General features: G+C 36.2%; 3 protein-coding genes across 5 annotated transcripts; 1 reads left to right on the top strand and 2 right to left on the bottom strand.

Moving 5' to 3' along the window:
* Positions 1-332: 332 nt before the first annotated feature.
* On the bottom strand, positions 333-1469 carry rfesd (Rieske (Fe-S) domain containing). The gene is made up of 3 exons (XM_056258222.1): positions 1282-1469; positions 1045-1079; positions 333-932 (listed from the first exon to the last, which is right to left on the bottom strand). The coding sequence occupies exons 1-3, from the start codon at positions 1430-1432 to the stop codon at positions 621-623; spliced, it is 498 nt and encodes a 165-aa protein (XP_056114197.1). The 5' UTR covers positions 1433-1469; the 3' UTR covers positions 333-620.
* Positions 1470-2832: 1363 nt separating this feature from the next.
* Positions 2833-5482, top strand: nudt2 (nudix (nucleoside diphosphate linked moiety X)-type motif 2). The gene is made up of 3 exons (XM_056258223.1): positions 2833-2958; positions 3628-3754; positions 5053-5482. The coding sequence occupies exons 2-3, from the start codon at positions 3631-3633 to the stop codon at positions 5370-5372; spliced, it is 444 nt and encodes a 147-aa protein (XP_056114198.1). The 5' UTR covers positions 2833-2958; positions 3628-3630; the 3' UTR covers positions 5373-5482.
* Positions 5483-8565: 3083 nt separating this feature from the next.
* On the bottom strand, positions 8566-16294 carry ube2r2 (ubiquitin-conjugating enzyme E2R 2). 3 transcript variants are annotated; one of them, XM_056258390.1, is made up of 7 exons: positions 16082-16294; positions 15582-15761; positions 14930-15130; positions 11928-12014; positions 11681-11778; positions 10708-10842; positions 8566-9288 (listed from the first exon to the last, which is right to left on the bottom strand). In XM_056258390.1, exons 3-7 carry the CDS (start codon positions 15104-15106, stop codon positions 9033-9035), a joined length of 753 nt encoding a protein of 250 aa, XP_056114365.1. In that variant the 5' UTR covers positions 15107-15130; positions 15582-15761; positions 16082-16294; the 3' UTR covers positions 8566-9032. The 3 variants fall into 3 exon arrangements, with proteins under 3 accessions (XP_056114365.1, XP_056114364.1, XP_056114363.1); XM_056258389.1 differs by having other exon boundaries at positions 15981-16294; XM_056258388.1 differs by having other exon boundaries at positions 15582-16294.
* Between the last annotated feature and the right edge of the window lie 1013 nt (positions 16295-17307).

Here is a 17307-nt window from a genome sequence, read left to right on the forward strand (position 1 = left end):
TTATACCCGAAGATATCATAATACGAGAAAAGTGTATTATTATTAAAACATCTTTAAAATATTTTCTTTTATGTCTTATTTTCTATACTTTACAATTATTATTGCATTCCTGTAACTTAAACAGTAGATCATTCCCAGGACATGTATCAAAAAATACATTGAAAGCAGTCGATTTGGATGAAAGCGTGTCAAATACATAAATGTAAAAAGTATATATACATATACACATACTGTGTATACTGTATAATACACACACACACACATATATATATATATATATATATATATATATATATAAAATGGTATATATTATTTTTATTTTTTTTAAAAAATCCATTTAAGAATGCACATTTTCATCTAATACAAAACAATTTCCCGTTTTGCAAAAACGAACATTATGTCATTGTTCAGTTGAGAAAATTAAGCTGAAAGACAGGCATCACTATGAATCATGGAGGTGTACAGAGAGCCTGGCACCATCACAAAAAGGGCATGATATTTTTTGATTCATGATGTCAATTCGCAGTTTTATTCAAGTAGACTGACTCTGAAATCATCTATCTTAATATATGCAGTTCCCTTAGGATCTCTGAAGCTCTCGTCTCACTGTTGCTGCCAGACTAAAAGTCTTCATCTGCATTCACGTCTGCTTCTCCATCTTCCGACTCCTGCTCTTTTCTCAGTTCTGCCCTGCCCGTCTCAGTCTGATAATAGTCTGACTCAATCCACCCGGGGCAATTGGACAACGTCACAAAGATGTCTTCGTCTACTTCCATCACTTTGTGCACTCTTTGCTTTATGCCTTTGGAATACCACCGCGGGGTAGGGTTTTCTTCCAAGGGGTTTTTGGCCTTGTATAACCCCTCACCTTCAGCCAGAGAGATCTTATACTTGTGCTTTGGGCATACAATACAGTGCTTGTTGTTGATTTCCTATGCATGAAACATTAAACAGGGTCAGAGTTCAAATGGGAGGTAACAAAGCGTTTCAAGTGCTTCTATGGATCACTGAATGATTCAGCTGCTTGAGCAGTAATGGTTTTACCTCAATATCCCCTGTCTCCAAGCTACTGCCAGCATCTGTTTGAAAAAAAAAAAAAAGTGTCATTAGCAGACATATAGAATCATCAGACCCGAGAAAATGACCTCTGGTTCTGTGCTTATGCTGTTAGTATTATAGTTGGCACACATGCTCAACAGCAATGCTTACAGTGCTCAGTCTGCTAGTTTGTCTCCCTCTAGTGCAGAAAAAACAAGCAAAGATGCTTTTCATGCTACTCACGGTAACACTGCAGGTCCATTGCATGGAAAGTTCTCTGATGATATATAATAAGAATGTCTCTTCCGTCCAGAGTTACAGTCATTCTCTTGGCCTGAATGAGATGATCTTTCTTGCCGATAAAATACAAACGAGAAGGCTTCTTTTCATCCATGGATGTGGTGGGGTTTTAATTATGTCTTCTGTGGAAACAGTTTTATAAATACAACTCACTTATTTCAACGCAATCCACCAACTAGTCAACAAAATTTATAATAAATAATTTCAGTGACACTTTACAATATATATGTGTGTGTGTGTGTGTGTATATGCTTTGACAGTATGTATATGTATATATACTTTCAAATCATATATATACACACACTTATATATAAAATATGTGTGTGTGTGTATATATATATATATATATATATATATATATATATATATATATATATACTTCGACAGTATAAAACATGTAACAAAGTTTGTAAATATATGTGTGCATGTATACATGTCTAGCATATATATATATACATACACACACTGTCAAGCATATACGCACACACACACATTATATATTTACAAACTTTGTTACATGCGATTAATAGATGTATAAATACACACACACACACACACACACACACACACACACACACACACACACACACACACACACATCATCAAAATAAAAAGTTGCCTGCATATTAGGCTTTTTTTCAAAGTACCAATGTTTGTGCAATATTATATAAACCATAGGCCTTCTAGTTACAAATACAATAAAATATACAAAATTCTAAATTTATATTATATACTATAACATTTTGTATAGCCTGATATTGTTCTAAAGTGAATACAAATAGGCCTATAATATGTCCAATATCTATAAGATAAATCAGCTAGGCTTCTCAATCCACGTGTCAAATCAGTTAAAAAGACAAAATGCATTAGCATTTAACACATTTAATCCATCATTTAAATTAACTCTTTAACTGTACATATATGCTAATGTATATGGACATTGCGGAGCAAAAATTTTAAACAGGTTTACCTTGTCTTCGTCTTGGTCGTTGTGAATCTTGTGAAATGTGCGTCCAGTAACGTTTAAATGTCTTCTGGTCTGAAGGATCCCGTTATCTCAAGCCCACCGGGTGTTGCGTCCAGCACTATCAGCCCTGCAGATCAGGACCGATCAGGACCCACTCAACGCGCTCAACATTATCTATGTTTCATGTATAAAACTTAACGTCACATCATTAACTGACAGATTAATACACTTCGAGATCTAACATACCAAAAGGAAGTTTTAAAAAGTTGCATTTGATTGTAATTTGCTCAACTATCTATTAGTGGCATCATATCACATTATTTAAACCAATTATTTATTTTATATGTATTAAATAATACGTCCTTTCCCATCCAAATGAAATAACATGTTATACATGTTTTACCTTTAAAACAGACAATAAAATGCATAGACTCCTATTATTTAAATTACCACGTAGGGAGCCAATCAGAGAGCGACTCAGACTGCGTACTGTTGTACATCATTTATGCGCCACAGCTGCGCAGCTGCGCCATCAAAACAGAAAGTAGCCTTCATATTTAGCTCGTTTACACGTGTCATTCGCTTATTAATGAACAAGGTTATGTCTAATTTGTTCTAAACAACAAGGAACATTCTATCATTACCGGCTAGACGTAAGTAGAATCATTTCTTAAGTTAAAACAAGCCATAACTTAAGAGTGGCTATTGAATGGTGTTAGCCTGCTGATAAGGAAGTACATGCACTTACGAGTCCAATTTAGTTCATTATTATTTCTAACCCACAATTTGTTATTCTAAGATGTAAAAACAAAAACAAAAAAATCATCAAATATCTAAAGGATAAATCAGCCACAGTGTTTCCCCTACCATTGTCGACCGGACAATTCTTCTTCCATGTTTTAATTTTAACAGTAAAGTTCATTGTGCAGCACTTTGTTTGACAAAATGTTTGTTTAATTTCATATTATGAAAAGAAATTAAATTAATGTTTTATGTCTTCATTTGATTACCAAAAAAAACAAAAAACAGAATGTGTCAAACAACAAAACAACGCAAGAATTGCTCCGAAATTTTGCTCATAAGTTTAGTTTTTTTAAAAATAAATGTTCTTTATATTTATGTACCAAATTTATGTGCACTCTTGTCATTTCAGCTCACTCTAAAATGCACCGATACAAACAACCGCTTCTCAAACATTGTCTCATCTCAAATTATGATTTGAATAATTATATGATTTTAATAAAGAAAGTAAAGTGAAACATGTTCTATGTTAAAACTATAATTGACAGTTGCATGTGCTTTACTAGAGTGTGTATTTCCAGGTCATGGCATTGCGGGCATGTGGATTTGTCATTTTTCGGCGTTTGGCCCAGCACCCTCCCCCTGATAATATAGAGTTCCTGCTGCTGCAGACATCCTATGGAGAACACCACTGGACACCACCCAAAGGTGCATCTCACAGTTTCTCATTATGCTTTTTAGTGTTGAACTCACTGGACTATCAATTTCTTTTGAAACCACAAGCTTTACCTAGTAATGCCAATTTAAAAGAACATATTAGAGATTATTTTCAACATAAAGTCTATCTCTACTAACAGAAAATGAGTCCATAAAGCATTATCAGAAGTTCCTCCACCTATAAATATCCTCACTTGAAATGAAGATTTACACGAATTTACAGATGATAAAAAAATAATAATTTTGCTGAGGAATTAAAGTAAACCACAACCGCTGCCACAAGTACTTGAAGCAGCGGTTGTGCACAAGTAATGACAAGTAAGTAAGCACAAGTAAGTGATTAAAGGTAGGGTAGGCAGTTTTCGGAGTGGCTAGCAAGAGCAAGCTAGCTTTGAAAGTATAAGATCCCACCCTCCCTTCAGAGCATGAGACGAGAGATGGCGTTAAACTGCATCATGTCTCAAACCACATGTCATTACAATAATAATGATTATAAACAGCTTAAAGAGCACTGACCTGTACCATCTGACTGCTGCAGATTCATTTCGGCGTCGTTAGTGTTGCCATTGAAACGCATACATTTGAGTCACACACCGCTCCGAGTATAACGTCACAGGTTTCCATCTCTTCCAAATTACAGTAGTTATGGTGTGAAAGTAGCATAAGCTCATTGTTTTGGTTCAGGAGGAACTGTAAAAGCTGCTGTTTCGGTTACGGTGCTTGGTGACTGATGTCTGTCTAACTCTGTATAGCATGAAACGCGCTAATGACGCGTGATGTCTGCGCGAGCCGGAGGTATTAAAGTACATACGTTGACAGGCAGGTAGGACATCGTATCATTGCATTCGGGGGCGAACATTTTATGGTCCTACGCCTTCCACAGACGATATACTGTATACACATATAAATACATTTAGACCACTTAACTTAGTGACCTACCCTATCTTTAAGTCACATGCCCAGAAGCAAAGAGAGAGAGGGACTAATTCTACAAAAATAACAAATATGTAGAAGGTAAATCATCTACAATAGGTCTTCTCACACACTGCAACATGTCAAGATATCCACCATGTCAACAGACACTAATAAGCACGAGTTAAACATTTAAAAAATTTAACAGTGTATTGCTTTTTTCTATTTTAAATATGAATATATATATGTATATTGTTTTAAAATCAACCACAACTTTTTACAGTTTGTCACATGGCCTATCTGTAAAACCATGTGACTATATCTGCAATTTCTTAGTATTGTTACTGGAAGAATAACATTGTCCTCCCCCTTTTAAGGTCATGTTGACCCTGGAGAGGACGACTTCACCACCGCCTTGAGAGAAACACAGGAAGAAGCGGGTTTAGGTAAAGATCACCTGCGTATTGTCGATGGCTTCCTGCAGAGGTTGCGCTATCAGGTCCGGGGAAAGGACAAAGAAGTTCTCTACTGGTTGGCAGAGCTCCGTGACCCAAACACACAGGTCATTCTCTCAGAAGAACACCAGGATTACCGCTGGGCAAAACTAGAGGAAGCCTGCAAGCTGGCAAAATACCAGGACTTACAGGACACACTTACAGCAGCACAGCGGCATCTAGAAACACAGGGCAAACAGTAACATTTCCAATTGGATTTGACATTTAGACACTGACAGTGTTGAATACATGCATTCATCTTTATAAAATTGTTATAGTGAAAATAATATATGTGTAAAGAGACATTTGACATCCGTCCTTTTTGGTCCCAAGCTTTTTAGGTCACTACTTGCTAAGCTGAATTTAATTTGAACTCATAATAAATTGCTTTCACATAGTTAAAAATGTTAAGATAAACTCTCAACCACTAAATCTCCACCAACAAACAAAACAAAGCTGCCATTCATTTCAAAGAATGCTCCGGGTTCAAAGGAAGTTAAGCTCTAATGACGCCAAGCTGCTACATATTCAATTCAATTTTCTTTTTCTGTGGTAATCAACAGTGTGCCTCATAAAGCTTGCATTGTATTTAACCTGAAAAATGTCTTTAAGGCAAGTCTTGTGAGAGAAGACAATGTGGCCTTCGGTCACTTTTTATACACCTAACTATCCAATCTAATTATCACTTTTGTTTCCACAAAAGTTTCTCTGCATACTGTACATCTTTTCCAAGTTGCAGTTTAGGTGACCAGTAATTAAGCAAGTGAATCAGAAATTATTTAGGAATTGTATGCAAGTTATTTTGTGGACTCCTGATTCATGCAGATTGTCCTAAATTAACTATAATGAAGCCAGTAAATAAAAAAACCAATGCTCATGAACCAGTGCTGTCGTAGTATTATTTATATATTACAGTTTTAAATAATATTTAAAATTAGCTTTTATTTTTATGTTTTCATTTTAGTTAAATTATTTTTAATTTTATATGTGATTTTGTATTTTTTTTTATTAGTTTAAAATATATATATTTCTAAATTATTTTAGTACTTGCATTTAAACTTTAGTTGCTAAGGTTAGTTGCTTTATTTCAATTAACAAAAAAGTTTTTAATAGTTGTCATTAACTGAAAGCACCTATAAATGTGTTGTCTAATGGTTTAATTGCTAAGGAGCATTAACTCCTGTACATACACACAAACAAAAATGAATTGAATTGTGATCATACAAGCACAGTCTTAAAATGATCATACTGGACATCCCCACCCACCCAGACCCGCACCCTCACCCTCACCCTCACCACAAAACTCAAATACTTATGTTTAGAATAGAAATAGGTATCAATTTAGATTCATTCTTACTGTTTTCCCATTCTTCTTTACGTGAATCTTTAGAATGATATTCCCTTTAACAACATTACAAGAAAAAGGAAATGCATTGAACTTAAGAGCAAATAATGAATTCGGCTGTTTTTATCAGGACCACAATTCCTGTCTAAGAATTAGCATATGAAAAACAAAAAATTCTTAATGAAACATTAAAAACACAATCATGACACAAATAATAAAATCCTTCAAGACAAATCCACTGTCGACTAATGTCACAACACTTTGAAATGAACTTGGTTGTTTTGCTGTGCACAGGGGTGTTAATACACCGAGTCTCTTGCTGAACGTGAAAAATCCAGTCCGTTTTAATCGATTCACGTCCCTGTTGAGCCACCTTGGCTCATAGTCCAGAGGTTCAAGAGAGCGATTGAGTCTGGAACGATTGTTCTCGATAGTTCAGTGAGTTCCAGATGCTCGGCAAAATAAGAGAGCACCGTTCCCTCAAGATCCTCAGATCCACACTCCCTTTTGGAGGGGTTTCGTAGGACGAGGAATCAGCATCCGTGTCCTTGGCTGGTTTGCGGGAATAAAGGTGTACCTGAGACCCCATGTGCATAAACGTATACGCTTCCACCCCCATTAATGAGACCTTAGGGATTCGCGTGCCTCATTGGATGATTGACACATCATATAAAACACATTAAAACACACAAGCATGCTCTTGAAAGCTACGGCCCACCGTGGCCAACGCAAAAAAAGCATAAGACCGGGGATGAGAGGGCTCACATTGGTAAGCGAAATGTCCTCAGCAGTCACTGATCTCAAACCCCGAACTTAAACACCCAAGATTATCCTCAAAATCAGTGAGGAAAAGGAGAAATAGAAATGGTTTGGTACAGCAGCTCAGACAGTCATACGTGATCACTTACCAAGAGTATGTGTACGCTTAAAAGCATAACAGTATGATTACCTTCAGCCAAAATCGGTGGATCAAATATTCGGAGCCAAATGTGGGACATCATCGTAGTGACTTAAACAGTCTCATCATAGTTTCTGGGTCAGCGATTGAAGGTGTGCTGGAAGTAGTTGTAACGCTTGTGTTGCTGAGCACTTGAAAGCACCTTCATGTGCCATATAATCTGACACCGTGATTTAGTGGCTCAAAAAGCTTAAGTGATTTGGGGGTACGAGCTGCGCATAAAAGGGTGTATGTAGTTAGTAGTTGTGAAGGTGACCCTGCTGATGTGGATGGCTGGTCAAAATGATGACACTTAAATTGTATGAGGAAGAAACAGTCTATTCATTGTCCATTTTTTCCACCCTTGAATACTTACCTTTTTTGTGGAAAATTGCTAATTTAGGTACATACTGTAGAGTGGAATCAGTGAAGCCCTATACTGTAAAGACAGTTATGAAGAATCTGTACATACTTGAAAATCTGGGAAAAGAACAGAACATTCATTTGTTGGTGATTTTACCAGACATAACAAGCTAATGGTTGAGTTTAAAGGGTTAGTTACCTCAAATATATATATATTTTTTATCATCATTTACTCACCCTCATGTCATTCCAAACCTGTGTGGCTTCCTCGATTCAAACTGGCACACTGAATTCGGTTACGAAACACGCAAGAATCAAGCAAATTTGGCACATAAATGCTTAAATGAAATTTTAGAATGAATAACAACTTAAGTTTTGGCCTATTCCTATTCTGAAGCCATCGTATGGCTACAAAATATTTAGAATAAAGCTCACTAGTCATACTATTATGGTGTTTTTTGTGTCGTTTTAGGAGCTTGTCTGAAATCACTGAAATAACGAAGAACGAACTTCGCAACTGTCATGTTACTTGTGAACGGCAGTGAAGCAACACAGCTGACGCCACAACTTCTCTCCCATGGCCTCATGGGATAGTAAAGCGTCCATCAGATGCTCACTTTAGAATCTCGCTGGAAGTAGTAGGTCATCCGGATATTTACTGTATCAATACTATGAATTCAGACTTACTATTTTCATGTATGGAGCTACACCTACTATATAGCAGGAAAGTAGGCATATTCGGAGACAGGGATTTTTAGTTATAATTTTTAAGAAAAAGCAGCTCAAACATCCTTCAAAATAGCAATTTTTTTGTTCCACGGAAGAAAGAATGTCCTACAGGTTTTGGAACAACACGAGGGCGAATAAATCATGACAGAATTAAAAATTTTGTGGGAACTAGCCCTTAAAGTTTTTAATATTTTTTTTTAAATGAACATGTTTAAGGTGGCCTGACAAGCTCTGAATATCCAAAAGCCCTGAGGTTAAGAGGCAGGAGAAGGTGGGATGTGAAATGTAACTACAAATGACTGGTTTTATGAACCCATGGTGTACTTTACTGAGGAACTGGGAGGTGCTATAAGGACAGAGATCTGAAGGGTTTTCAGAGTGAAAAATGAAAGCTTTAAGCATAGGAAAAGAGAATCTGAAACGTGAGGCTGTCGGGGTAAAGAATAGTGAGAGGGCGAAGGTCAGTGTCACGCAAACGGTGGAAGGAGGTCAAGACTCCTCATTGCCAGAGTCGTCTTCGTCGCCAAAACAGTCCCCGGCCATTTCGCTGCCAATCCCAACGGCCTCTGCCTCGTCATCCTCATCCTCATCCTCCTCTATATCGTCGTCATATAGATCGTCGTAGAGCAGGTCGGAGCTACTGTCGTGGGAAGGCACTTTGGTCTGGATGCAGTACTCGGCTAGCGTAGTTGGTACTTTTACTCCATCCCGCTCTGCATCTGCCTTAGTGGACATCACCTGCTTCCTGTGCGCGACGCAGACACAGTGTCAGAAAATCAATTCAGTTTATTGTTACAGCTCTAAATGTGACCACAGTCTACAAATATACACACAAAAAAAACAACTTACAGACCAAATAATTTCAAATGGTAAAGAAATTATTCAGCAAGGATGCATTAAATTGATCAAAAGTGACAGTTAAGACATTTATAATGTTATCAATAATTTCTATTTCAAATAAAAACTGTTCTTTTGAACTATCTATTAAGTAAGGAATCATGAAAAAATATTGCAGTTTCCACAAAAATATTAGGCAGCACAACTGTTTTCAACATTGATAATAATAAGACATGTTTTTTAAGCAGCAAATTAGAATGATTTCTGAAGGATCACGTGACACTGAAAACTGGTGTAATGATGCTGAAAATTTAGCTTTACCATCACAGAAATAAATCACATTAAAATAAAGAAAACACTGATTTTTAATTGCAAAAATATTTTACAACATTACTGTTTTAGCTGTATTTTTGATCAAATAAATGCAGCCTTGGTGAGAGACTTCTTTCAAAAACATTTTTAAAACATTGTTACAGTATAATTTCACTTCTTTTTCCAAAGAACAAGCAAATCATTGAGTTTTCTACTAAGGGATGTTTTGTTAGAAAAGAATGTCAATAAGAGAAAAGTTCAACATTTTTCACTAATGTTTACTTGCCCAAAGAGAAACAAAGACACTCAGGACAGTATGTCCTAAACTTCAGTGGGATGGTGCAATATAAGCGTGTTGGGCCAAAATTTGGCCTCAGCCAGTGTTTACTCTAGATCTCTGCCAACTTCAGTGGTATAATTCAATTTTGGTATTTCCTGAAGAATATGTAAGTATTGCTGCTATGCTGTAGATCCTCATGTTGCTGTTAGAGCATTGCTATACAGTTGCTACTGAGTTTTTGTGTGTTAGTATGTTGATGAATCTCTGATCACTGCACTCAACAAATTAATTAAGCTTCACTGCTTAAACGGTCAAAGCATACATGTCTCTATGATATTCTCATCTCTAGAAATGTCTTAGTTCCCCTACTTCAGAGTAAGTCTATGGATTTTTTTCACACGTTTTACGGTTCAATAGGCTACATTGTAAGTCTGATACAACAAGCCACACACTTTGAAATATTATTCAGTTCTGTAGTAGCACAGACAGTGCAGGAAAAGTTATACACTGAAGTTTAAAAACTTTAGCTAGCATCACTTTATACATTGTGCGTTGAAACAAAGAAAAATGCAAAAGAAATAAAATTGGTCCAGCAAAATCTTGTTAATAAATAAAAAATTCAAGAGCAGGAAAAAGGCGACAGACTGACCTTTAAACTTAATATAATTTGATGGAAAAAGCTGACTTTGTTTTTTATTTTTAATGTAAGTCATTTAAATGATAAAGTGATGGTACCTTATAATCTCAGCATATTCCTTGTCCTTGCCTTTGCTGTCCCTCCACTTGCGAAACATGACCGAGGCGTCCACATTTGCAGGAGAAAAGGTGTTGGGTTCATTCAGCAGTGAGATCACGCTCAACAGGATTGTTCTGCAAACAAATCCATAAGTTTGGGGTAGGTAACATTTTTTAATGTTTTGAAATAAGTGTCTTATACTCATTGTGGCTGCATTTACTTGATCAAAAATACAGAAAAAACAGTAATATTGTGAAATATTACCATTTAAAATAAATGTTTTAATATTTGAATACATTTGAAAATGTAATTTATTCCTGTAATGTTTTTCAGCATCATTACTCCAGTTTTCAGTGTCACATGATCCTTCAGAAATCATTCTAATATGCTGATTTGGTGGCCAAAAAACATTTATTATTATTATCAATGTTGAAAACAGTTGTGCTACTTAATATTTTGGTGTTAATAGATTCTTTCAGGATTCTCTGATGAAAAGAAAGTACAAGAGAACAGCATTTATTTGAAACTTATAAATATCTATAATAATAAAGGAATAGTTCACCCAAAAATGAAAATTCTGTCATCATTTACTCGCCCTCAAGTTGTTCCAAAACCTGTATGAATTTCTTTCTTCTGCTGAACAACACAAAAGAAGATATTTTTAAGAATATGGGTAACCTAACAACTGGAAAAAAAAATACTATGGAAGTCAATGTGGCCAAGAAACTGTTTGGTTACCGAAATTCTTCAAAATATCTTCTTTTGTGTTCAGCAGAAGAAAGAAATTCACACAGGTTTGAAACAACATGAGGGTGAGTAAATAATGACAGAATTTAATACACCTTTGCTAGATAAAAGAATTAAAAAAACCTTACTGACACCAAACTTTTAAACAGTAGTGTGTATATATAGCCATAGCCATAGCCATTCAGGGCGATTTGTGGATAATTGTGGGTATTTTCACCCTAATACCTGACATTCTGTGTTGGGTTCCATCGCTCCGAGGGCAGCTCTCCGCTCTGGGGGTCATCCACAGGAGGATGGAGGATGGAAATACAAACATCGCCATTCTGGGGTTGAGAGATGTATATTAAGCAACAATTGCAGCATTGTTACTATATGATTACTAAAATGTAAGTTTTAAGCTGTTGTAATCCAAATCTGCATTTGGTGGTGCAGTAAACATGCATCAAATGCACGCACACACAAGCATTTTCACCTCATAGATGTTTGGATGCCACATCTTGGTGAGGAATCGGAAAGTCGGAGGAGAGTAGGGGTAGTCAATAGGAAATTTTATATGGGCCTGGGGAAAAAGACATGGAGCATTATTAGCTTGCATGTGAGCCGTATTATAGCTAGTAAATGAGCCGTTATAAATCAGTCTCAAAATGGAAAGGACACATTAGACTAAAAGGGTTGGTATAAATATAATCCTCATGAATCTCAACATCATGTACTCTTCATCAGGTTTCTGATTTGGTGCCAAAAGGGAGCTTGAGACGACAGTGCAGTTCAACTAAACAGTGCAGTGCTGTGTTAAATGCTGCACTCTCTTTAGTCCACTGTTGATATAGTACTGTTTTGTGATTGTGGTTATTATAACAATAGTGATTTTGAAAGTGATCGTGGCTTTGAGTTTAGTTATAACAACTGCAATCGCTGTGAGAGCAGTTATAGATTATTTGGCTATGAGTACTGTTGACTAGTTCAGGCAAAAATTTAAATTCTACATTATTTACCAATACGACTTTCTTTCTCACATGGAACACAAAAGGAGAAATTTTGAACAGCGCACTAGCTTTCAGACGCAATAAACAATGTCTTTCAAGCTGCAAAAAGACAAAAGAACCATAACAAATCATTCAAGTTTAACATATTATCTTCCCCTCCTGTCACTCCGACCAGATAATTGAGTGAGCTACAATAAGTCTGATTTATTGAATGGATCAGAATAAAAAAAAAAATTGTATTTGTTCATTCAGAAATTGCTCACAAACACACCAAGTAGAGCTATGGCAGCTTTCACATGGTTTGCACTTTGCAGTGAATAACAGTGAAAACTAATTTTTTAATTTCAGTCTGTTCCTCACAACAATCTAACGTATGACTTGTAGGACTTGGAATATACTCCATAAGTAATATGGACTAAATTTATGGTCATTTTTTACTGCTTCTGCATCTTTTTTGATGTTCAAAGCCTTGCAGATAATAAGAGAATTGTCATTTTTGGGTGAACTATTGCTTTGAACATGAGTGCGGTGCTGCTGCTTCTCTGCATGTGTAAATCATATGTGTCAGACTAGATGAACTGGCTGGTGCAAAGTGTAGCGTGACTGTGACGGCGTGAATGAAGATCTGTGTCACAGTCAAATAACTTAGAAAGTCTTAGAAAACAACAACCTGGTGTAATCTAACTTCATTAGGGATCATTAGGAATCCACGGATCATTAGGAAGCTTTTTTACAGGAAACCTTGCATAAATATATGGTAAAATGAACATTACAATTGATGTATAACAAACTAGAAATGCTGTTCCCCAAAGTTGCAAAATTGATTTCCATGCAAATACTTTGTCTGATGGGTGGAACCCAAGCCTGTGCTCACAAAGATATCATAATCTTCCTCAAAACATGCTGTATAACATATCACCCAGCTAAAATCACATTAAAATGCACCACATTAAAATAATGAATGTTTTACAATTCAGACAAAAAGGTGATCAAAACTCATGAGGGAATCAACCTACAAACAAAACTTTTTAAAGCTGCAGTCCGTAGCTTTTTTTGGGTTAAAAATTATCCAAAATACATATTTGAGAAAATACATAACCAGCCAGTGTTCAAAACTATCTGCTTGCCTTAGCTCGATTCAAAGCGGTAAGCTTGTAATAATATTTTTAATTCCAGTGGTACTGGTGGATTTCCGCGGGAAATTCGAGCATGTCTTTGCGTCATTACGTCACATCTGTACACATAAAGAAGGAGTCTCGGCTAGTAGGCTATATTGCGTGTGAGGATGTTGGAGGTGGAGATTTATAGCCTTTTCTCACAGCACTTGATATTATTAAACTTATTAATTTGATGGCGGATCCAGAAAGGTTCAAACGACGATCACCAGTGACAACTAGAGATTCACCCGCTGTAAAATGCAAATGCAAAAGACTTTGTTCGGACTTCGGAGTGGCTAACGTTACAGAAAAAAAGAGACTGCAACCGGACCCATGCGAAAACAAGGATACATATCGGAAGGACATTCCATGTAGTCACGCAATGCTGACGATGTTAACATTAACAATTTGAGAACAAAGTATAATTTGCACGGTTTTGCGTGATATGATAACTTATAAGCGATTGTTAGATTTAATCAGCACGATTTACTGCAATATCAGAATCAGAACAAAGGTGGATGTTTCTTACTAGTTCAGATGACATTTTCTGGTGAAAATGCTTATGTTGGTCATACTTCCAAAAAGAATAATCTGTGATTCTGAATGACAGTATCCACACCGGCGCGGTGATTAACAGCCTCACAGTCTACTCAAACATTGTGTTCATCCGCGCTGTGCCGTGTCGAGGGTGTTGAAGTACAACTCACGTAAAGTTGATAATTCCGCGAACGACTGCAATTGCAGATTTCGAACAGAGATGGCGACAAATAGGAAAAACGCCGGACTGCAGCTTTAAGGGACTGAAAAAAGTATTTTATTTTATTGTTTATTTTTATGTGCACATAAAGACACATTTCAAAACTATATGAATCTGTCACACTGATTTGCTACCATAAACTCAAAATACCAAACCATCCCCAAAAGACTGTGACCTGTGGCATTGTTATGATACAATAATATAACTCTGAATGCGGAGGAACTCTGTTGTGGTAAAGTTGATGATGCGTCACTGTGAAAGTACTGACTATTGCAGTTGATAATATTCCACTGAGAATAAATAACTATGGGGGATATGGTTGAAACACACTGTCCTTCTCTTTTTAGCTCTCATATTGAGATGTCATTAATATCTGTCAAGGCTATAAATAGAGATCTAGAGTATAAGGAACACACCACCAGGGAGAGAAGAACTAGAGATTGCAAAACATGGGAGAACATGGTGTGTGAGATATACTATAAAATTAAATATAATTATAAAAAATGTGCTTGTTGATCTGACTCGAAACACCCTGGTCCGATGGTAAGCATTCAAGAACATTTTTCAGGCTTACCTTGAAGTAGCCCCCTTCATAAAGTGTGTTTGGAGGGCCAAAGATGGCCACCTCCCAGTTGTAGAGGTCCGACTCTTCCACCAGAGTGATGCGGAAACCTTCCACTGGCTCCTCCTGCAGGGATTTCAGCTCCAGCATCAGAGCCTTCTGAGAGCTCGGCATCTGCTGGTGTGCCATGACAGTCCCGATCGTTCAGCCTTACTGTGGATTCAAAGAAAATGTTTTTTTTTTTTTTACATAATAATTTATTATTTTATAGGGTTTTTTTTTTTAGCAATTCTGTTATGACAACAATAATGTCATAATATCTTGCTGCTCAACTCATTATTTATGCATAGTGGTATTAACAGAGGTATTACTGCTAAAAATATATATACAGTGTACACACACAGACATATATATATATATATATATATTATTATTATTATTTTTTTCACACATTATGTAAACATCATAAACTTTTGTTAGATGCGATTAATCGATTTGACAACACTAACATATATATATATATAGAGAGAGAGAGAGAGAGAGAGAGGGGAGAGAGGTAAAGAAATAGCACAAGGAAAGAAAAAAACAAAAACACTTGTTTACAAATTTATGATTAGATTAGTAAGTAAGTAATAAATAAAAACGTTTATAGACTGTTCATTACCAGCGCAGCTCCCCAGGAAATGTGATGTTGAGTTCCTTAAACTTCCAGCTTCATGTAAATATTAATACGGTGCTGATATTTATTTATTCCTTGGGGCCCAGAAGGGATTGTAAACCTCAATTTTCCTTTGTTATTTCTCGAATCCTGTTGCTTTTCCTGTTAGTCGTGAGGTTGTCCAGTCTTCAAGCAGAAATAAAGATAAATCAATCAATTTATCGCCCTTACAAACAGTAAAAAATAAAGCAGCCGTTTGTTCTGTATCTGTTGCTGCCCGCAATGGAGGTGAAGGCGATGGGTCGGGAGTTGTCCTCGTGTATTGCCCTAACGTCTAAAAACTCTACAGCATGCAAAATAGACCTCTAAATTCGCTTTATGTGATGCAGAATATGTTAGTCAAACCCTGCAGGTCGCTGTCATCACGCCGTTTCGTTGCGGGTCTTCGGCCGCACAGCTGATCAGCTGCTTGTTTACATTTGTTCTGGTGCGAGGCTTCAACGCACCTTCAAAACCCCCCGTTTGCGCACAGAATTACACTGCAAACTCTGCTTTATCCGTCCAGACCGACTCGACAGCGAATTAACGTAATGGTATGGGTGTTATGGTAATGGGATATGGAGATTAAAGAGAGCGCAGAGCGCAGTAGAGAAACATATATGAACGATATCGACAGGTGATGATTTCTTTCGCCGTTTCTCAATCGCGTCTATTGATGCTTCCGGTTATCACAGTGCGTGCCTGAACACGTCTTTACGCGTGTGCGTCATGACGCAAGACACTCAACTGTAAATACACTTTTAGGCCTGGTTTCACAAACAGGGTTTAGATTATGCCAGGTATTCCTTAGTTCACTTAGGATATTTAAGTAGCTTTTATAAACGTGCCTCTAAAGAAACCATTACTGGTGTGTGCATGTTGAGACAAAGCATTGTCACTCTCATATTTTAAGATATGTCACTGCTAGTTATTTTCAGTTAAAACATCTAAAAAAAAAATTAGTCTGGGACTAGGCTTAACCCTTGTCTGTGAAACTTGGGGTTAGTGTTATTAAGTCTTCATAGTACAGTCCCATAGAGTTATGTATTACATATGTAGCCTACACATCATATGTTATGCATTCTTCTTACATAGTAGTGTACATATAATTATACACACAATAAGGATGATATACAGGCCAACATAGTAAGGTTTTTTTAAAGGGAATTTTATTTTATACCCCCTACTTTTCCATTTTAATCTTGTTTTTTATTAGTAGTATTTTTAAAATCTATATTACTTTCTTACGTTTACATACTTAAATCGACTAACTATTCACCCCTTAATTCCAATTTATATATATATATATATATATATATATATATATATATATATATATATATATATATATATATATATACTGACAAGTTTAACAAGATTAAAATAGAAAAGTAGGGGGAATAAAATAAAATTCCCTCAAAAAAGCCTATGTTGGCCTGTATATCATCCTTATTGTGTCAAAATAAGCTACTTTGCATAATGTCTATTTAATTAGTTTTTTTGGTATGAGTTGATCAGCTACATCAGTTGATGTAGCCTGATGGATGGATGGATAGAAAAAACTGATCTACTTTTTGAAAGTGTATGGACAACACACAGATGATCTATTTTATCAATGTTTTACTTAATGGTTATAGCAGTTCACTAACCAACAATATCCAACAAACTAAAATAGATCAAAACATTCCTTTTC

The sequence above is a fragment of the Rhinichthys klamathensis genome, unplaced genomic scaffold (genome assembly GCF_029890125.1).
Source record: "Rhinichthys klamathensis goyatoka isolate OS25496 unplaced genomic scaffold, OSU_Roscu_1.1 h1tg000150l_1, whole genome shotgun sequence".
Classification (NCBI taxonomy): Eukaryota; Metazoa; Chordata; class Actinopteri; order Cypriniformes; family Leuciscidae; genus Rhinichthys; species Rhinichthys klamathensis.